General features: G+C 34.3%; 2 protein-coding genes across 4 annotated transcripts in view; both read left to right on the forward strand.

Annotated features, from left to right (window-relative positions):
- The first annotated feature begins 2,391 nt into the window (after nt 1-2,391).
- On the forward strand, nt 2,392-9,028 carry LOC127966544 (ankyrin repeat and LEM domain-containing protein 2). 2 transcript variants are annotated; one of them, XM_052567597.1, is made up of 9 exons: nt 2,392-2,626; nt 3,980-4,310; nt 4,470-4,631; nt 4,842-5,011; nt 5,761-5,949; nt 7,150-7,272; nt 7,343-7,406; nt 7,774-7,958; nt 8,918-9,028. In XM_052567597.1, exons 1-9 carry the CDS (start codon nt 2,585-2,587, stop codon nt 9,026-9,028), a joined length of 1,377 nt encoding a protein of 458 aa, XP_052423557.1. In that variant the 5' UTR covers nt 2,392-2,584. The 2 variants fall into 2 exon arrangements, with proteins under 2 accessions (XP_052423557.1, XP_052423558.1); XM_052567598.1 differs by having other exon boundaries at nt 8,822-8,967.
- Nucleotides 9,029-14,350: 5,322 nt separating this feature from the next.
- Nucleotides 14,351-22,668, forward strand: part of LOC127966543 (splicing regulator ARVCF-like) — a 16,574-nt gene continuing 8,256 nt past the window's right edge. The window contains exons 1-7 of one of the 2 annotated variants that reach the window (XM_052567595.1): nt 14,351-14,857; nt 16,348-16,464; nt 17,576-17,629; nt 19,069-19,446; nt 19,814-20,228; nt 21,417-21,600; nt 22,142-22,259. In XM_052567595.1, coding sequence (XP_052423555.1) covers nt 14,837-14,857; nt 16,348-16,464; nt 17,576-17,629; nt 19,069-19,446; nt 19,814-20,228; nt 21,417-21,600; nt 22,142-22,259 — 1,287 coding nt within the window. In that variant the 5' untranslated portion in view covers nt 14,351-14,836. The remainder of the gene's footprint in view (nt 14,858-16,347; nt 16,465-17,575; nt 17,630-19,068; nt 19,447-19,813; nt 20,229-21,416; nt 21,601-22,141; nt 22,260-22,668) is intronic. The other variant, XM_052567596.1, reaches the window with a different exon arrangement.

Below are 22,668 nucleotides of genomic sequence, written 5' to 3' on the forward strand. Positions count from 1 at the left end.
CTTATATCTGGAGCACATTTGTGAGAAGAGCAGAGTGTTGTTGTTTCTCTGCACATTTGAGAGCAATGAGACCTTGACTAAACCGAATTCACTCAGTAATTATTACATCTAAGCTTGAATTAAATGCAACAGTAAAACATTCAATCATAACACTGAGTCTCTTATTAATGTTACGGGATCATTTGAAATTCTAATCCAGGACTAATTATGAAGAGTGAAATAGTCATGAAAATCCTTCGGTATGTTCCATCTGTCTGAAAATAACAGGATGAGGATGGTACATCAAGTTCATTTTACTTTCCATGGCCCTTTTCCCTTCGTTTGATGTCTCACTGGAAAATAATGACTATCTCCACCAAGAATGCCTTTGATTTAGCAATTACTAAAAACAGTTCTTATGCTTTAAACTCAAAAGCAGTCATTCATATGCATATTTTACAGTGTTTTTAATTAAATAGTCCACATTTTTGAACAGACTCAATGATAATGTGATGCAAATCCTCTCCAGTTGAAACAAATACCATATTTTGCAAAATTTCCCCTTTTTATTCTAATGTTATATTTGATTATTTTTCATTTTATCAGGGTTTATTGAAGATTTAAACATATCTTCCAGTGGGAACTTTATTTATTTTTCAATGCCTTTCATGTAAGAGAGGTAAACATCTATAATCATTAAATCAGCACTCACTGTTCTTCATACTTTGACACGAGCTTCTTAAATGTTTTTAAAGGAATATGTGTGTGTCAGAGTCTCTGCTGGCACAGTTATAAACACAGACTGATAAATCTTCATGCAGACAGGCGGTGAAGTGTGTGACACACACACACACACACACACACACTTGGTGAAGCAGCATAAATCACACGATGAAGGGCTGGAGAGAGCTAATGGTCAGCGGTCAGTCGGGGCTCATCCTCAATCACTGAACAGCCGTCATGATGGGAATCGCTGATGAAGGCTTCCAGCTTTTTGAACACATATTTATCTTAACGTCAGATCAAATATCCTCTTTAATTTCACTGTAAACAAAAAAACTACTTCCAAAATGTTACGTTTAATTCAGTGTGTTATTTCCCATTTCTTTGTAATTAACTGTGTAATTTACTATAGCCTTCTGTTTGTTTTTTTCGTCTATTTGTCAGGTTTATCACTGAAATAAGTGCCTGTGTGACACAACATACTGTATGAGAGACAGAGCACAGCTACATTAAGAGAAAGATTTACTTACAGACTATATTGTGATGAAATAGTTATTGTCAAACTGATGGCAAAGTGTCTCAGTCAAGGTTTGTATAATAAGAAATAGCAAAAAGAAGAAAAAAAGAACACTAGTTCCAGGGGAGTTTTGGAAATGTGGTGTTATGGTAAATCTTGAAAAGAAAAAAAAAATCGATTTTTATCTGACTTGCAGCACATGGAAATATCAATCAATGTGCAATCATGTATTTTTTATTTAAATTTGATACTATTTATAATTAAAAATGGTCATTGCATGCATGCAGTATGCCAAAATCAGATGTGTTCAGGCCTAGACGTAATAATTATTTATTCTGTGTTCAGGCATGTGTGCAGTGGCGCCCTCTGCAGGATCACGCCGCGCATGCGCAGTTAGTGATGGAAATTCAGGTTCTTTTCAGTGATCCGGATCATTTGGCTCAGCTCAGAATCGGCTCTTTCGACTCCTAAGCGAGTCTTTATTTAGTAACACTTCTGCCTTTTATAATTCAGACAAATCTATTAATGCTTTGACCTATGTCTGGGATGCGTGAGCAAATATAATGAAATTATTCAGAGTAATTAAAATAAACCATAAAAAAATCATAATAATCAAAACTAAACGATGCTTCATGATAATCCGATTGGATAAACCACAGTATTAGTCAGATTTACACAATTCAAATTAAATAATTTTGTCATATTTCTGGCTCCATAAACCTTTCCAAAATACCACACGGATAAAATAGAAAAAAATAGAGCAAGCTGTCCAAGGCCTTTTTTTGTTAAATATATAATAAATAAAAAGAAAACAGAAATATATAGAATACAAAAATAATAGAGAAGCTAGTGTTAGTTTTTTGTTGTTGTAAGAAAACAAGCATTTATTAAATGAATAGAGTGCAAATAAAAAGGGCAAGTTTTTTTTAAAGAATATAATTAGAACAGAGAGTGCTAGAGTTACAGAAATAGATGTGTTTCTAGTCATAATAAATATTCGTATCAAAATATTACATGACGTGCGCATTGGCTTACACATCTTTCTATTATTTTGTCTGGTATTAAGAAAATAAAGAATACAAAAACGTAGAGAGCCATCTTTTAGAAAAAGGCTCTTTAGGCGGCATCCGACTCATATTGTTCACTTAAAAGAGTCGACTCACTGAACCGACTCGTTCGAGATCGACACGTCCTCCTCCCGTCAACAGCGTCACGCTTCTCTTCAGCCTTGAGAATTCAACAAAACGATTTGATTTGTATTTATTCAGTATCGATATGTTTTTATTATCGTTTGATGTGAGGCTCGGAAGGGTTTGTGATCGTCTGCGTGTGTTTGTTCTGTTCTGTGACGCGTTTCTACAGTAAATGTTCAGACTTCACTGTCAGTCATTGACTAATAATAGACTGGTAAGAGTTTATCTTATAGTTTATAGTTTACTTCATATTCTTGAGTTGAAATCCAGCGCTGTAAAGCCAGTTCAGGCCTGTTTGTTTTATTAAAATGTTCGCCACAGACAGCCTCATGAAAAAATACTGTACCATACTACAGTAAAGTTCTTGAATTATTATACATTAAGTTGTAATTCTGTATTTGCTGGGGTTATATAACAACTATAGTGGCTTAATATAAACAAAATACTCTTCCCAATACTGTACTATGTGTTCTACAACTATAGGGTATACTACACTATAATACACTAGAGTTTACTGTAGTAATAAACTAAAGTAAACTACAGTATTTATTACAGTTAATCAGTTCACTATTGGTGATAATAAAGTATGATGTAGCGTATATTAACACAGTGTTGTAAATGCTATAAAATATACAGTGTAATACACTCTACTATAGTATGTTTCAAAACCATAATTAGTATAAATTACTGTTATTTCATTTATAGTTCAGTGACTAGAACAGAATGAAGTTCAGTCGATTATTAATAGAAACTCATAATGTGAGAGATATTGTTCATGTGCCGTTTATATCACTAATTTTTCATTTTTTTCTAAATAATAATTCATAATAATTTATAATAATATAGAATCATAGGACTCACTGAACAGATCAAAACACCCCCCCTCCCAAAATAAATAAATAAATATATATATATACACATACATAAAATAAATGTTGATTGTTTATATAAAAATATTATATAATATAAAAGGTATTTACATGTAATTATAATTAATTGTGTTATGTAAATATTAATTTATTTAGTGATTATTTATTAATATATATATATATATATATATATATATATATATATATATATATATATATATATTTACAGTCAGTTACAATACAAATCAAACTTCATTAGAGCTGAAAGCCAAAACATAAAATATATTTAAAAAAAAAAAAAAAAAAAAAAATATATATATATATATATATATATATATATATATATAATTGTATTAATTGTTTAACAATAATAATAATAATATATATATTTAAAATAAAAATATATATATTTATATATATATAAAATTGTATTAATTGTTTAATAATAATAATAATAAACCACATCATATTTGTTTCTAATATATTTTGGGAGAAATATAAAATGTGTTCGTGGTCAGCAGGAGTGTGTTGTGTGTGATCGTGGTCACTAGGAGTGTGTTGTGTGTGTTCGTGGTCAGCAGGAGTGTGTTGTGTGTGTTCGTGGTCAGCAGGAGTGTGTTGTGTGTGTTCGTGGTCAGCAGGAGTGTGTTGTGTGTGTTCGTGGTCAGCAGGAGTGTGTTGTGTGTGTTCGTAGTCAGCAGGAGTGTGTTATGGAGGCGGTTCTGAAGCGACTGCAGACGCTGACCGCGGATCAGCTGAGAGACGAGATCTCCGGCGCCGGACTCAGATGTGGCCCGATCACAGCCACCACCAGAAGCGTCTTTGAGAAGAAGCTAGCTCGAGCTCTTCTGGGGGAAGACGCGGTGCATTCTGGGAGCTCACTTCCTGCGGAGGAGCTCCAGCAGCCAATCAGAGAGCAGAACCGAGAGGAAGTGACCAGTGAAGCTGAAACCCCAGAGGCGCAGACGGAGAGTCCGTGTGTTTATTACGGCGTGTGTCCCGACCCAGACGACCCAGCGGCTGAAGAAGGTACTAATTAAATAACTAAACTATCATTAATAAAAAAGCAAATAATAGGAATATTACGCTGCTGTCACTTTAAGAGCTGCACGCATCCAGTTTACTGTTAAGCATGTGTTTTCATGGTGCTTCTGAGAGCGCTTCTTCATGACCATGAGATCGTTTCAGGATCGCTGCGTGTGTACGTCGATAAGATGAAGGTGCTGAAGGCCGTGATGAAGCTGAAAGGAGCTCGATTTAAAGCCTTCGCCAGGAAAGAAGACGCGGAGAACTTTGCTAAAGGATGCTGTGTGTCGCAGCTCAAACCGTCTCCAGAGAAAACCAGCGCAGGTTTGTCCAGCGCTCACATACACGCTTCTCTTTCACCTCTTCTGGATCCTCTTTTTTCTTCATTTATCTTTTCTGCTTTCCATTTTTCCATAAATACATGAACACCATCTCCAGAGCTGCTCTGAGACTCATATCACACACAGAAATAAGTATTCATGGCAACCCGTCAAAATAAAAGTTCGGTTTAACTTCAGGAAATTCTGTGTCCAGACGCTTTGAACCTGGAGAAGGCCAATGAGTTTAAGAGTCCTCGAACCCAGGACCTGACGGCCAAACTGCGTAAAACCGTGGAGAGAGGAGACGAGGAGGCGTTCAGAGAGCTGGTGTGGGGAAACCCACGGTATCTGATCGGATCCGGAGACAATCCCACTATCCTGCAGGTGCGCTTAAAGAAGTCTCTTCTGCTCACCACAGCTGCATTTGTTTGATCAAAATACACTAAAAATAGTGAAATATTATTATGATTTAAATCAGCTGTCTTCTATCTGAATCTGTGTTAAAGTGTAATTTATTTCTGTGATGCTCCGCTGTATTTTCAGCATCATTCCTCCAGTCTTCAGTGTCACATGATCTTCAGAATAATTCTAATTCTAATAGTTTACATTATATATAACTATTGTTATATTAATATTATATTTGTATTTATTTAATAAATTACAAAAAAATGTCAAAAATAATTATAATTTCAAATCCCACGAAAAGTAAAATAATGATAATTTTAATAAATTTAATTAATTAATTAATTACATTTTATTATTTTTTTTAGTAGTAGTAGTAATAGTTATGTGTTACATTAACATTATATAATATTTTTTTGTATTTTAATCAAATTCGTATAATTATGATTTCTATCGGCATGCAAAGTGAGTATAATGATAATTTTAATAAAAACATATAATCAAATATTATTATTAGTCGTAGTATTTCTGATTATTATCAATGTTTGAAATGGTTGTGCTGCACAAGATTTTTGTGGAAACTGATGCATTTCATTTTTCAGGATTCACAGATGAATCCAAAAGAACAGGATTAATTTGAAACAGAAATGTTTTGTAATATTCATCACCCATGTGTTGCGGAGTGTGTGTCTGAAGTGTGAAGCGGAGTGTGTGTTGTGTGTTGTGTGCAGGAGGGCTGCAGGTATAACGTCCTGCATGTGGCCGCTAAAGAGAACCAGTCGGGCATCGCTCGTCTGCTGCTGGAGACGCTGGAGGACGTGGAGTTCATGCGGCTCATGTATCCGAACGATAACGAGCTCATGCTGCAGCAGCGCATCACATACATCGTGGATCTGTACCTGAACACGCCGGACAGAGCTGTGAGTCGCTGCTAGTTACACTCACTCACTGCTGTCAGACTGAGAACTGCTATTCCTGCTAGCACACATTATACTGATGATAACAATTATACAACTTTTATTATTATTATTAATATTAGTTGTAGTAATAGTAGTAGTGATGATAATTAATAGTGTTAGTATTATTATATTAATATTATGATAACAAATTAATGTATTTAATTAAAAAACTATGTAATATTTTTTAATAAATTAAATGATTGCTATCAAAATTATTATAATTGCAACTTATATTCCCACAAAAAGTATGATGATAATTTTAATAATAACAATTTTAAAATTACTAACTATTTAAATTATTACTAGTAGTAGTAGTGGTAGTAACTAAAATAATTAGTTATAATCACTTTTATTACATTAATATTATTATAAAATATAATAATATATAGTTTTTTGTGTGTGTAAAAATTGTAAATTTTTTAATATATAAAATTTCTCTTAGCAATTCTAATCAGCATGCAAAGTATAATAATGATAATTTTAATAATTTTTTAAATTAATATTTCACTTATTATTATTCTTTTTAGTATTAGTGATATTAATTAATCAATTATTTTATATGTAACTATTAATATAATAACAGTAATTTACAAATGTAATTATTAAAATAAATGTAATTATTGCTATTAAAATTACTATTGTTACAATTTCTATTGGCACTCAAAGTATACTGGTAATTTTATTCAGAACAATTAATATAAAATTGTATTATTAATGGTATTAGTGATAATTAACATTAAATTATTGATATAATTTCAATTGGAGAACAAAGTATAATAATGATAATATTAATAAAAACTATTTTATAAATTAATATTACATTTATTATTATTATTTTTAGTATTAGTAACTTAATATAACAATAGTTAATTACTGTTTCTTTATTTACAAATGTAATATTTTAAAATAAATTACTATTAAAATTATTATCATTACAAATTTTATCAGCACGCAAACTATAATGTTAATTTTATTCAGAATAATTAATATCAGTCATAATTAACATATTATTGCTGTAATTTCTATTGGCAAACAAAGTATAATAATGATCATTTTAATATTAATAACAAGCGTAATCAGGATTCATTATTACATTATGAACATTTATAGTTTTTATTTATATTATAATAATCAAATGATAACATTATTATTTGTTCTCAGAGCAACGAGACGCCGCTGCACTTCGCCTGTAAGTTTGGATGTCCAGAGGTGGTGGATGTTCTGTGTTCACATCCGAGCATCGACAAACACTGCAGGAACAAATACGAGCAGAAAGCGTCCGCTGTAAGAACCTGAGCGTCTCAAACAGGTCGTACTCTCATTCGTCAAATAACGGCTCGCGCTCTTTCTGCAGGTGATCTGTGAGCGCAGAAACAAGAGCAAGGAGGTGAAGCAGAAGATCACGGAGTACTTGGAAGGTCTGTTGGGGAAAGTTACTTTTAGAAGTAATGTGTTACAGTGTTGCGTTTCCCGCTAAACTATCTCAGTTACTTTTTATGTAAAGTAATGCGTTACGTTACTTTTGCATAACTACTTAAATCTGCTTGCTTGTTTGTTTTTAATATAAAGAGTTCTTCTTTTAGAAATGTAAAAGCCTGTTCACACTAAAAGTGAAGTGAATGTGGCTCAGGCTGAAGGAAATGTAAAGTCAGGTCTGTACAGTAGAGGGCGCCGCTCAAACTAATCACATGAAGAATATGACGCCGGACTCATAAAATGGGATTAAATACAGAGGTGAAGTGTAGGATGTGTTTGACCGCTGTGTTGTTGGTGTTTTTGGCACAGACAGATTTTACGTGCCGTTGCTGCGGGCTGAAGACAACACCCTGCCTCCGGTGATCGGCGCCCCCTGGTGTCTCGGTTCACCAGAGTCCTGCCATCAGTTAAACAGGGCTGACCGGGTGATGGACAGCCCCAAAAACCCAATAATGACCGTCAAGGCTTTCGCTGGGCCTCTCAATTCATCAAAGGTGCTTCAAACCTCTTTGAATCTCACTTGTACAGTAACAGCAACAGAAACAATTATGTTGATAATTATAATAATTACAGTAATTGTTTAAAATTTATTTATATATATATATTAAAGTATTGTTTAAATGTTGAAGTATAATGTTGCTGTATTTTAAATAAATTGAATTACTGTTGTTAAAATTTTAGAGTAAAAATGATCAATTTAAACAATTTTAAAATTATAAAATTATTTCAAACAAGCATGATAGAGAAAAAAAAAATCATCATTATATTGAAAAAATAATTGGTTGTTATTAAAATATAATAATTTCCATTTTTGTTGGCACACATATTATACGAATAATCATTTTTATTTTATACTATTATTTTATTGTTGTTGTTTTTATTATGACTATTATATCTATTATTATTATCCTGTTTGTAGAATTAATAATAAAAGGATTTTTAGATATAACATTATTACATTATTAACATTATTAACAAGCTTAACAAATTATTATTTGTATAATTTTTTAAAACGTGATTTTTGTTTTTAAAATTATTATATTCAGTTAGAACAAAAGGTATAATAATCATCATTACAATAACTTACATTTTATTATTATGAAAATTAATATTTGTAGATGTAAAATTATTGTGTTTATTAAAAATCAAGCATAAATAAGTCTAAAAGAAAAAAATGCATTATTGTTATTAAAAATTATTATATTACAAAATCCGTTAGCACGCAAAATATAACAATAATCATTTTAATAATAACTATTTCGAAATCAATAATATTTTTATTTTTAGTAGCAATAGCAATAATCATTCTCATAATTATATATAAATTAATAATAAATTTTTATATGATGCATTTTAGGTCCAGAATTGCTTTGCAAAGGAAAACGAATAGCACACACGTCAAACAAGCGCAGCGTTCAAACACAGATCTGACGGAGATGGTGTTTTCCCGCAGGCCGAGGAGTTTCACCGGCTGTGGAAGACGCCGAAGCGAGAGCGGTCCGAATACTTCCGTCACATCCTGAAGACGGACTCGGAGCGCGGCGCTGAGAGAGTCGGCCGGTGAGCATGAACGCTTGAATCTGATTGGCTGAGGCAGCATCACATGTCCACATCCCTCGGCCGAGCATTAGCATTAGCATGTGTGTGTGCAGAGAGCTGGCTCATGAGATGGGACTCCCGTGGGCCGAACATTGGGCTTTCCTCGGCTGCTTCCTGGATCTGTGCAGCAGCGACGGACTGAAGATGCTGGAGGAGCACCTGAGCGCCGCCGAGGACCCTTCATCCGCAGGTCAGTCTCTGAAACGTCCTGATCCCGGTGACGTGCTCCCGGTGCGAGATCTGCTGCAGGACTTTGAGAAGCTGGAGGATGAAGACGGCTCCAGCGGCAGCTCAGACGAGTATTTCACCGCAGACGAGGACAGCTCGTCCAGCTCCTCGTTTAAATCCACACACAGCACGCCGGGAGTGAGTCTCAGAGCTCGTGTGTTTATATCAGGGTGAGACACACACACACACACACACACACACACACACTCTTCTCAGCTGCTCTGATTCTTCTGCTGGTGTTGTGTGCAGTGGTTCACCGAGCAAGCTGGACGATGATGTTCTCGTAGCGCTGAGTGACGTGGAGATCGAGCCGCTGGCGTATCCCAGCATCCTCCGCTGGAAGAACAAGATCTTGTCCTATTCTCCGTCACAGAGACAGAGGTAGTGCTCCACAAAACCCTGATTCAACTTCAGATCGTCTGCAGATCGGGTTCTAGAACTGAGAAAGCATTATATTATTTAACTTTATTAAATTATTATGAATTTATTAAACAGTGTTGTTCTTAAATCTTTTATTTGATCTACCAATCATATTTTCTATTTATATTTAATTCTTAAAATGAATAGTATTACATTCATAAACGTCATTAAATTATTATCCATTTATTAATTAACGTAATTTTTTATGTATTCTTTATTTTACCATTTATTTATTTTTATATAAAAAAAAATAGGATTAAATTTTATTAATTTTTAAAATTATTATAAATTTATTAATTCATGTTATTCTTAAATTTACTACTTTTTCTTTATGCTACCAATTATTTTTTTCATTTATTGTTCAATTGTTAGAATAAATATTATTAATTTGATACATTTCATTAAACTATTATAAATGTATTAATTAATGTTATTCTTAAATGTATTATTTATGTTTTATTCTACCAGTAATATTTTTCATTTATTATTTAATTCTTAAAATAAATTATATTAAATTATTACTAAATTATTATAAATGTATTAATTAATGCTATTATTAAATTATGTTTTTACTCTGTATTATAAATATTATAGTTACAGTTTCTGTTTGCACAAAAATGTATTCCATCGATCGTACTTTTTATTTTAATTGTTTAATTTTTATAATAAATTGTATTAAATTGATAAACTTTACTAAATTATTCTAAATGTAATTATCTCTTAGATTTATTCTTTATTCTTTATTATATCAGTCATTTTTTCCAAAAAATAAACAGTATCTGTGAGTTTTACATGAAAACTTTAAAACTTCATGTTTAATTCAATGTCCCTTTCCACTTTTTTGTAATTGTTTCTGAAATGTTCTCCTGCACCAAAGGTTTTAAGTCAAAAAACTCACTGAGATGGAAAAACGAAATAAAACACAAATAAGTCCCATTAGTGAAAGTCACATTTAATAACATTCAGAAATTACGTAAAATACAAGTTAAAAAACCCTGAGGTTTCAAAACATTCAATACTTTTCCCCCCGTGTCATTACATTTTATTACACAGAAGTTCATTTCAGAACGTATTTGTTGCAGTGCAGTGCTTCTGTTACCTGCCCTGTGTATATGATGACAATGTGTGGTCTTTCAGCTGGCCGTCGCCCTCACAGACGAACACACACGTGTCCTGCAGACTGAGCTGGTTAACCGTCTCGCCCAAGATCAGAAGCCCGGGTCAGTTTAACCCTCGGCGGTTCACGTTCAGTCCTCCGAGCGAAGCCTACAGTCGTCTGTAATCAGAGCTCCAGCTCCGAAACTCAGAAGAGCTCTCTCTACACGAGTCAAACTATGCTTTAGACGATCTTCTGTTTGCACAGCAGCTGTGTTGCTTTTAATAATTGCACTAAATGTCCTGCATGATCATGCATCTGAAGTTTGAAATATTTATAATATATAATTATAATGCATTGAAGTATGTTTCCTTGTTACATAAAGATTTGTTAAGAAATGCATTTGGTGTGTTCTCTCAATTGTTTTACTCTGAACAGTGCAGATGCTGAAGACACAGACAGGGTTTATTATTATCTGTAATATTCTCCTCAGGTGACTTCAGATCAGGTGAAACCATAAAAGCAATTAATTTAATGTGACTTTATAAAATTTAACTGCATTATAACTCTACTCCTAAAACAGATGTATTATTTTATACAGCCTTGAACATCCAGGTGTGATTAGTGACTGTTGAATTGAGTGTAAACCTAAGTAAGAAGTGTGTGTGTGTGTGTATGTGTGTATGTGTGTGAGAGAGAGAGAGAGAGAGAGAGAGAGAGAGAGAATGTGTGTGTTTGTGTTAGAATCATTTTTTGCAGTGTAGTGCACCTGCCCAAGACATTAGCAAACTTAGTGGCTGCTGATGAACCCTGTGTCCACCAGGGGGCCCCAAGAGTACATCAAATGACAGTCTGATTTTTTTTTTTTTTAAGATAATATTGTCAATGGACAATGTAATGATACAAAAATACAAAATGTATTTAATATATAAACGTGACATATTTTTCTTAAATATATACATGCATGTGTGTGTATTTATAAATACATAATAAATATACACTGTACACACACACACATATTTATTTTCATATTTAACGATTTAGTTTCTAAAGTCACACATTGTTTGCTAAAAACAATTAAAAAATAGGCCTATTTGTTTGTATTAAAGTTTGCTAAATATGCGATACATTTTTTACTATTTCGCAGTTAAATTTGAAGTATTGTCTTAGTAAATTTAATATAATTTAAATCACTAAATGTGACCCTGGAGCAGGCTTAAGTGTCAGTTTTATGAAATTCATCTGAAGCTGAATAAATGATCTCTCCAGTGATGTGTGGTTTGTTCGGAGGACAATATTTGTCTGAGATGCAACTATTAGAAAATCTGGAATCTGAGGGAGCAAAAAAATCTAAATATTGAGAAAATCATCTTTAAAGTTGTTCAGATGAAGTTCTTAGCAATGCATATTACTAATCAAACATGAAGTTTTGATATATTTACAGTAGGAGATTTACTAGATATCTTCTTATCTTTACAGACTTTTCCACCAAGCTAACGGTGAGTCCTACTTTTTACTTAAATGTACAATTTAAAGCGTTGTCTTTGTCAATAAACTTGAACCTACTAAATGCTGAATGTTGTAAGTGTTTACACTTTACAGTAAAGATGTATTATCTTTGGAAATATTTTTTAGTCTTCTAAGAAAGTCTTCACTTTGTACATTCTTCTCCTGTCGTATTTTTGCAGCGCTTCATTAATCCTCATGACTTTCTCTGGATGTTTTTTCTCCATTAATGGATTCTCATTCTGTCTGATGAAGATGTGTACAGGTGTGAGGCTTTTATTGTTGAAACGCAGTAGCCTGGTAATACCAGACTCCGTTACTTCACTTTGCTTCGTAGACAGAGTCTGGAATGGCATAATAGAGAAGTGTTTTCTCTCTCGCTAGGGGGCGCTTGTCTGAAGTTTAAAATCATTGGTTACCCGTAATCCAATCAGATACGTTTAGTTATGACGTATGTTATGTGCTTGTACAGCCGCATCGAAGCACAGACATCATGCATCGAACTCAAATCTATGATTGAACTTCCACTGTAAACCTGTTGTTAAACACTCTTCTTGTTCTGGCTTCAGTTTGAAAAAGAGTTGAATGTTCTCCATTACAGAGCAAATTGCATCCCGTGTCTCGTTTCCCATTTCCGCGGTCGAAACGGTTTTCGATTTCTCTAACCTACAATGTAAAACTCGGTGCTTAGCATCTACGTCACTGCTCTCAGCCCGCCCTCTGTTCGTTGATTGGCCCGGCTGTTTCCAGACCGGTGGCAAACAGAAAGCTCTGACGCTGTATCAGACTGAGTACAGAAGCGAAATGAAATTGAGCGGAAGTAGGAAGTCTGACGTAGTCAGGCTAGAAACGCAGTGCCATTCGGCTGGATTTCAACCCTCTCCGTCTGAAAGAGCCGAATAAATCATCTGGGGGAAGTTGTTTTACATTCATTATTAATCACAATTCAGAAAGAGTTGTTCCCTGTTTATTATTCATCACAAAGTGCTCTGGGCTCTTTCCCATCGTGGCGTAGTTGGAGTGTTTGTGTTCACCATATACAGCTATGATTCGCGAACCCCAACTGATTCAAATGATTCGCGAACCCGCTCCGAACTCCCGAACTGACTCGATTCGCGAACTCGCTCCGAACTCCCGAACTGACTCGATTCACGAACCCGCTCCGAACTCCCGAACTGACTCGATTCGCGAACCCGCTCCGAACTCCCGAACTGACTCAAATGATTCGACTCCTGAACTGACTCACATCAGATTGTGGTTAATCTTGCAGATCATGACTTATATCTACTCTTCCTCTCCCTGCAGTTTGGTAATATAAAGATTCCTCCCTTGAACTCCCACGTCTTCTGTGGGTTTTATTGTTCTGGGTCTGAATTTGGGCTCCTTAGGTCTCAAAAAATCTCCAAGGTGAACGTTATGAAAACACCAGTGTTGTGCTAGTTACTAAGAAATAGTAAGTTACTAGTCACTTAATTCAAAAAGTAACTTAATTACTTTGTTGATTACTTACACCAAAAAGTACTGCATTACTGTTAAAAGTAACTTTTTAGTTACTTTTTTTAAAGAACTTTCTTTATGTTCCCATTAATGCGCTTTTATGCGTTATGGTCTATACAAACACAAAGTAAAACAGAAAATAATTTTTATACACTATTTTGATTGAGGCAGACCAGCACAAACTGAATATTGTAAATCACAAGGATTTCTGAAATAAATAAGAAAACACCTGAATAATATATTCAGAATCAAAAACTAAAGTGGCTTCTGCATCATAAAAGCTGTTGTGTTGAGCCCTTAAAAATGTTCCTTTCACAGCTTAAGTATGAAAACTATCAACGATGGACAACATAACACAAAACATTTTGAAATAAATAAATGAAAGTGATCTGAATTATTCAGAATCAATTTCGAGAAACATACATTTGTATTAATTGTAAACTGACTCAAATGATTCGCGAATCCCCAAACTGACTCAAATGATCCGCGAACCCGCTCCGTACTCCAGAACTGATTTAAATGATTCACGCTCCCAATCCCCAAACTGACTCAAATGATTCGCGAACCCGCTCCGAACTTCCAAACTGACTCAAATGATTTGCAAACCCGCTTTGAACTCCCAAACTGACTCATATGAATCATGCTCTGAACTCCCGAACTGACTCAAATGATTCACAATCTGAAGTTCCCCCTGAGTGTGTGTGTGTGTGTGTGTGTGTGTGTGTGTGTGTGTGCGCGCGCTCTTATCTCTCTGACGCTGTTTAATGAGCGCTAATGATCTCAGTTAATGAATGGCAAACACTAACTGGATGTGGTTCTCCTCTTCGAGTGTGTGTGAATCGCGCTGTTGATTCAGCATCTCCTCCGCTGCGCTGCGTGTGTGTGAGACTGGGGGTGTGCGCGCGCGTGTGTGTGTGTGAGCATGATCGAGTGCATGTGGACGCGTGAGGCACATGTGTGATCCGCAGACAGACAGCTGTATTTACCCGGAGAAACCGCGCACACTCGCCGCTCAGCGTCGCCAGGATGCCCGAGGAGGTGAACGAGGTGAGTGCGTGCGTCGCTTTTCCCGCAGCGCGGCGATCCTTGTGCGTCTGCAGCAGCAGTGGATGCCAGGGCTGGGTGTATGGTGGGCATTGCCTCGTCTGCTCTGCATCTGTTTGCTCGCAGATTCACACATGATGTAAATAAAGAGGTTTGATGCGGCATGCGTGCGCGAGCGCTCACCACAGGGGTTCTGTGTTCTTGCGCGTGTCACAGTGAGATTTAAACTCGCATGCAGCGCTGGTTCATGTGTCCTACTTTGGGCTTGTGACAGCGGATCCGCTGCCCTTGAGCGACTCTCTGACACTGAGCTGATGTGCATGAGCTGGATGATGGATGATGGATGGAAGGGACACATGACGTAGTGAGTAAGACGGGCTTCAAACCGCGTAAGAGCATCTGGTGCATAGTGAGCTGCGAACTCGGGACTAAAAACATGAATCGACCCTTAATTAATGCTCTTATTGCGACTCATTCATCATCAGTGCATGTCTTTATACATGTGCTTAACTTTCATCACCTGCTCCACCTCTGAAAAGACTTTCCTTACGTGCATATTTTTCATAAACAGATTTTATAGTCATTTACAGTGTTTTAGTCAGATTTGGATTTGTTTGGTACTTACTCGTGTATTTTTGCTCATATGTCCCTTGTGAAAACAATGGTGTTATATAAGTGAAAACGTGCATGCTTTATTTGACTAAGTTTATGATTATTTTTGCCAAATTTATGATTATTATTTCCGAATTTTATAATTGAAATAATGTTACGCATGGAAAATCTGTGGTTACTGCAGTTTTACTGCATATACTGTACTACAGTTGAACTATGGTTACAGTAATAAATCGTTTGTTTCATAAGGGCCAAATAGCAACAGCATCAACACTTGTATTCTCTACAGGGTTGTTGCATAAGCCATGTTTTATTTAGCCAAATTGATTATTATTATTACTAATATTATTCCCTTTACTGCGGTTTTCAAAACATAATTGAACTACGGTTACAATAATAAATAAAGTTTCATCAAGATCCATTTCCCACATTTCTAGTGACATTTTCCAAGGCAAGCATCACTGTTATACATTAGTAAGCATTTTCAGCACTCAGAACACCTTAGCAACTGCATAGCAACAGTATCAACACACTATCAGTTTTTCACAGGCATACACCGCTCATACAGGAAAAAGAAAGCTTCAGAGTTAGAGTTATTTCTCGCTCTTGTTAGCAGATGCAGTGCAGATGTTTTTCCTGAAGTGTGCAAGTCGTCTCTTGAAGTGTGTGTTGTGTTGATGAAGCTGCGCTCATGTATAATTCACCGCTGCTCTGGAGGAAGTTCTGCTTGCTTTTCATAAGCGTGTTTTTACACCAAAGGGCTTTCCGTCATCTCATAATGCTCTTTTATGTTTGAGAAACGTGAAGCAGTGAAGTTGTTCTTGACCTGCGTGGTCTCATCTCAACGTCTCCTGTTCGTGTTCTTCCCTTTGGTCCAACAGAAGCCGGATCTGGAGGATCCTTCAGCTCAACACACCGAAGAGCAGACGGAGGAGACGGCAGAAACCCCATCCTCAGACACGTCCAGCCCCGAACGCTCAAATCAGACAGAAACACATGTAGGAACGCTGCAGAACAGCATTTCTGATCATCAGTTTATATAGAGAACCTGATAAAATAATGATGTCATTCTTCTCAGATTCAAGCCAAACTATGACTTTTTAAATCTATTTTATTTATTTATTGCATTGCCAGTTATTTAGCAAATGCTTGTTAATATAAGCAGAGGGATGCCAACTGAGGAAACACAATGTTCCTTATAAGTATTTTTGACTTTTTCTATTACAAATAACCTGAAGAACTGTTATTTTAATAAACAGACACAGCTTAATATACAGTAGTTCTCAATTAAAACCATATTGGAAAATGTTTTTCATTTGAATGTTTCTATGATATCACCATCTGTGTACTGCATTTATCCCTTTTTGATTATTAAAAAACTGAGACATTCCTAGAAATGTCAAAATACAGATGAAGCACACACACAAACACACACACAAACACACTATGCAGCACAATTTTAAATATTCCTGAGAAATTTGAATATATGTCTTGCCATGAATCTTATAAAATCGGAGGATTACCAGTATTAACCCTATTGGAATTAATTAAATTTAATTAAACTCATGATTGCACAAAAACAATCAGGATTTATGAAACCTGCATATTTATTTCTAACAAAACAACATAAATATTACTATGAAAAGTAAAAATATATATATATACATTTATGTTTTTCCATAAACTTTAATTTTTAAGATAAAAAAAAGATAAATTGTTCAAGCTGTAATGGGTAAAAAGGCTAAATATATCTTATAAAAGTTTTTTGACACTAATTTAACTTCATAGATAATTTTACAAAAAGTATTTTTGGCACTAATGCTACTCCATAAATGACACGAACATGAAACACGTTTACATCTCTTAAAAATAATTGTAAAATAAATTTTGTGTATTTTGTGTATTTTGTAATTAATGAAAAAGGATTTAAATATTCATAGTTTGACTTGAATTTGCCAGCCAAAAAACTATTATTTTAACAGGTTCTTTTCATAAACAAATCACTTATAATTGATGCCTATTGATTTTAAAGTAGCTATTGTTTCGGAGCCTAAAGCAGGAGGTTAATGAGACTCTGATGTTAACGAGCTCTTCTCTGATGTCCTGCAGACTGAGAGTCCTGAGAGCGAACCTGATGAACAGGTCGTGCCCAGCCTCCTGAAGGTGAATAATACAGATCTTTACCTGTACCTTTGCATTTTCATGCATTTCAAAGAGGAAGCCAATATTAAAGAATAATAATAATCTTGTGTCAGTATTTTGGTGCAAAACTTACTTAGTATTTTAGTCTTGTTTTCTAGAGTAAATATCTAAACACTTTTGAATCGAGATTAATTTACTGTACAAATAAAATGATTTGAGATATTAAGTCTTGTTTTCTGAAAGAAATTATAAAAATGTTGTTAGTTTTTCCTTAAAACAAGCAAAGAAAATAATCTTAATTCAAAGGCTAAAAATATATATTTCTTCCCCTATTGGCAGATATTTCTGCTTGTTTTAAGGAAAAACTAACAACTTTTTTTTTTTTTTTTATAGAAAACAAGACAAAATATCTTAAGATATTTTACTTGTACAGTAATCCTGCTTCAAGAAATTTTAGATATTTGTGACCCTGGAGCACAAAGCCAGTCACAAGGGTTCATTGTCTTGAATTGAGATGTATGCATCATCTGAAGCTGAATAAATGATCTCTCCAGTGATGTGTGGTGTGTGAGGAGAAGACAATATCTGTCTGAGATACAACTATTAGAAAATCTGGAATCTGAGGGAGACAAAAACATCTAAATATTGAGAAAATCATCTTTAAAGTTGTTCAGATGAAGTTCTTAGCGATGCATATTACTGATCAGAAATTACGGGGGGGTTTTTTATTTTTACGGTAGGAGATTTACTAAATATCTTCATGAACATGATCTTTACTTAATATCCTCATGATTTCTGGCATAAAAGAGAAATCTATAATTTTGACCCATTGGCTAAAAACTAAAACCATACAAATTTTGCTTTATATTAAATAAACTTTAACAGAAATAAAAACAAATAATAAAATCCTAAACTTAAACAAGGACTTGAGTTCTAATGTGCTCAAATAATTAAGACTAAAGTTGAATTTATTTTAATATATAGACAAAACTAAAACTGAGAAAAATGACAAAAGCACACAACACAATTACTAAAACTTAAAATAAAATTAACATGAAAGCAGATAATATGTAAAATCTTTCAAAATATTAACCAAAATTATATTATATCAATGATACTAAAATAATATGGATAAAAAAAAAAATCAAATTTGTATTTAGCTTGTTCATTAAGATTCACTAAACAGACTAAAACTGAATATAAATTAATAAAATTATATAGACATAAAAATATAAACAAAATTATAAATTATACAAAAATGAAAAAAATGGATTAAAATATAATAAAAAATAATAATATGATCTGGACAATTCTAAAATAACACTTGATTTGTAATGGGGAAATAGTAAAAAAAAAAAAAAAAAGAGATAAAAAAATATTTGTTTTGCAGGATAGTGTCAAATCCAGACAGGAATGATTCCTCAAATCAAGTTTATATATTTTTGTATTTTTCTGTGTAGGACGCTTCATCTGAAGAGTTGGAAGTATCCCAGATACCGTATCCGGATGTTCAGTGTCCAGATCAAGCTCCTGATTCCTCCGGCGAGAAGGACGATACACACACGATTCGACCTCCTCACCCTGACCCCGGCGTGACCTCTGACCCTCCCAATGAGATTCCCACAGATCAGCCGTCTCTGTACGGCACACTGAATGCTCAGGCCGTCACACTGCTGCACGGATTACCCTTCTTTCCCGGCCGGACCTTCTTTCCGGAGAACTGCTTCACTCTTCCGCTCCACCGCGATGGTTTCACACGTGGTGTTTCCAAACCAGAACCAGACACAGTCCATCACATGAGGCCCGCGCTGGACCTCACCACACACACATATTTACAGGTAGAGCTGGGCGATGACCGGAAATCAAAACCTTGATTTTTTATTCTATTTTATTTTATTTTATATTATTTTATTTTATTTTTTTGTCTTGTTTTCTAGTATAAATATCTTTACATTCTTAAATTGAGATACATCTACTTGACAAGTAAAATGATTTAAGATATTAAGCCTTGTTCTTAAAAAAAAAGTACGTTTTTCCTTAAAACAAGCAAAAATATCTACCAATGGGGCAAAAAAATAATATTTATTCAAAGCCTAAACAAGATTAATTTTATATGTCCCATTGGCCAATATATATGCTTGTTTTATGCAAAAACTAATATTTGTATATACTTTTATATCTTAAATAATTTTACTCTGTTTCCAGGACCTATACCGTGCACAGACGCTCGTCCCGCAGAAACGCGCCAGCATGGTGAGCCTCGACACCATCCGCAAGGATCCACGCTGGCGGGACCCGAACCTGCGGGAGGTCATCTCCATGCTGAGCCACCCCATGGACCCGGTGAAGTCCAACGCCGCTGCGTATCTCCAGCACCTGTGCTACGAGAACGACTCGGTCAAGCAGGACGTCCGGCAGCTGCGAGGGATCCCCGTCCTGGTGGGGCTTCTGGATCATCCCAAAGCCGAGGTCCATCGCAAGGCCTGCGGCGCGCTGAGGAACATCTCCTTCGGCCGGGACAACTTCAACAAGGTGGCCATCAAGAACGCGGACGGCATTCCTGCGCTGCTGAGGCTCCTGAGGAGATCCGACGACGTGGAAGTTCGAGAACTCGTCACAGGTGCGTGCTTTCAAGTTACAAAACTCACGAATAAAACTTTGTTTTATAGTGTCCTTGTTACAGATGTCACATTTACTTGTTATTATAATAACAATGAACTATGCATAATTATTAGTGCTGTCAAACGATTAATCGCAATTAATCATGATTAATCGCATCCAAAATAAAGGTTTATGTTTGTATGATATGTGTATGTGTGCAGTGAATATGTATTACGAATATATAAAAACACACACATATAGTATATATTTCTGAAAAAAATTGGTTATATTTATATATTAAATATATTTTTCTATAATATCAATTAAATTAATATAAATATGGATATGTAAATGCATGTAAATATTGTAAATATATACACTGTACACACACATATATTATCCAAACAAAGGCTTTTATTTTGTATACGATTAATCGCGATTAATCATTTGACGATAGTAATAATTACATCTAAGTAACCCTAACCCCAACTCCTTACTATATAGTAAATACATTTAGTTAGTTAATATTACTCAGTACTTACATATATAATAACATTGTAACAAGGACAATAAAGTGTAACCAAATTTGCTACTTCATTATGGACGCATTAAATTGATTAAAAGTAACAGTAAAGACATTTAAATTGTTACAAAACATTCCATTTATGATTCCAAGCAGGATTATTATAGTTAACTAAAACTGTAAATAAAGCCATAAAAACATTTCTTTTCTTGAAATTAGTGTTGTCAAATTATTAATCGCAATTAATGCTGTCCAAAATTGATGTTTTTGTCAACATATTAGATGTGTGTTCTGTGTATATTGATTATGTATATATAAATACACACACATATGGTATATATTTTGAAAATATATACTTGTATGTACATGCCTGTATTTATATTAATCTCGCTTATATTATAAATATATATATTTAATATATAAGCATAACCTATATTTCTAAAATATGCACATGTATATGTGTGTATTTATATATACATGATAAATATACATAGCACACAAACATATATTACCTAAGCGCAAATTATTATTTTGGATGCGATTAATCGCGATTAATCGTTTTAAACATCACTACTTGAAATAAATGTAAAAAAATAAATATTAACGTAAATTTTAGTTCAAGTAGTTGACAAGGCAATATTTTTAGATTTCCTGCCTCTCCTGATGTCTCCTGATGTTTGTCAGGAACGCTGTGGAATCTCTCGTCCCATGAGCCTCTGAAGATGATGGTCATCAACCACGGCCTGCAGACGCTGACCGACGAGATCATTATCCCTCACTCGGGTTTGAGAGGAGACCCGAACCACCCGTCTCGACCCGGAGCCCCGGAGTGGAACACACTCTTCAAGAACACTTCTGGATGCCTGAGGTTCATAAAAACATAATAAATATTACTAATAAATTCATTTTACTTGCATAAACTTTCACTTTTAGATGAAAAAAGTGATACATTTTTCACGTTGCGCTGGTTTATCAATAGACATACATATTTATGTTCAAAATTCAGTCCCAAAAGTAGGTGAGATGTTGGGAAGATGTTACCAAAGTTTTTGACACTAATATAACTCCATACATAATTTCATAAAAAGTCAAACGTTTTTGACACTAATATAACTCCATACATAATTTCATAAAAAGTAAAAGTTTTTGACACTAATGGTGCTCCATACATACTCGGGCCAAAAATGACTAATGCTTAGATCACTTAAAACATAATTGTAAATAATAAAATAAATGATGTATATTTCGAGAGTCTGAACGCATTTGCAAAGCTTCATTCCCTCACTAAATTCAATGCATTTCTAAAGAAATGTGTGTATTCTGGGTCAAAGCGACCTGAGCATGTTCTGAGGGTGAGGCTGTATTTAGTTGCTCTGATGATGGATTGTTTTGTGCTGGTGTGTTTGCAGGAACGTGAGTTCAGACGGAGCTGAAGCTCGACAGAGACTGCGTGACTGTGACGGTCTGGTGGACGCTCTGCTGCACGCGCTCTATTCTGCTGTCGCCAACAGGGACATCAATAACAAAGTAAGCATTTAAAGAGGAATCCAGGCTAAAGCACACCTGCACATCAGCTGGTCACCTCACTTTTCACACCAAAAACAAGAAATTTATTTTTTTACTTAAAATTAAATAATAATAATAATAATAATAGTAATAATTATTATTATTATTAACAAAAACTAAATTATTATTATTTTAAATTATTCTGTGATTTTATTCAATCTAATAATAATTGTTAATATTATTATTATTATTATCATCATTATTATTATTATTACTATTTACTTTTTAATTCCAGTTGAGTTTACTTTAATAGTAATAATAATAATTTATAAACTTTAAACAAACGTAAATAATAATAATAATAATAGTAATTATAATCATTATTATTAACTAAAACTAAATATTTGTTATCATTATTATAATGTAAGTT

The sequence above is a fragment of the Carassius gibelio genome, chromosome B10, assembly GCF_023724105.1.
Source record: "Carassius gibelio isolate Cgi1373 ecotype wild population from Czech Republic chromosome B10, carGib1.2-hapl.c, whole genome shotgun sequence".
NCBI lineage: Eukaryota > Metazoa > Chordata > Actinopteri > Cypriniformes > Cyprinidae > Carassius > Carassius gibelio.

Bases quoted from the DNA above. Each gene is read 5' to 3' on its own strand.
- LOC127966544 (XM_052567597.1), top strand. From the start codon at position 2,585: ATGTTCAGACTTCACTGTCAGTCATTGACTAATAATAGACTG. The intron at 7,273-7,342 runs GTAAGAACCTGA...CTCTTTCTGCAG, and splicing joins ACGAGCAGAAAGCGTCCGCT to GTGATCTGTGAGCGCAGAAA. The intron at 7,959-8,917 runs GTGCTTCAAACC...GTTTTCCCGCAG, and splicing joins GGCCTCTCAATTCATCAAAG to GCCGAGGAGTTTCACCGGCT.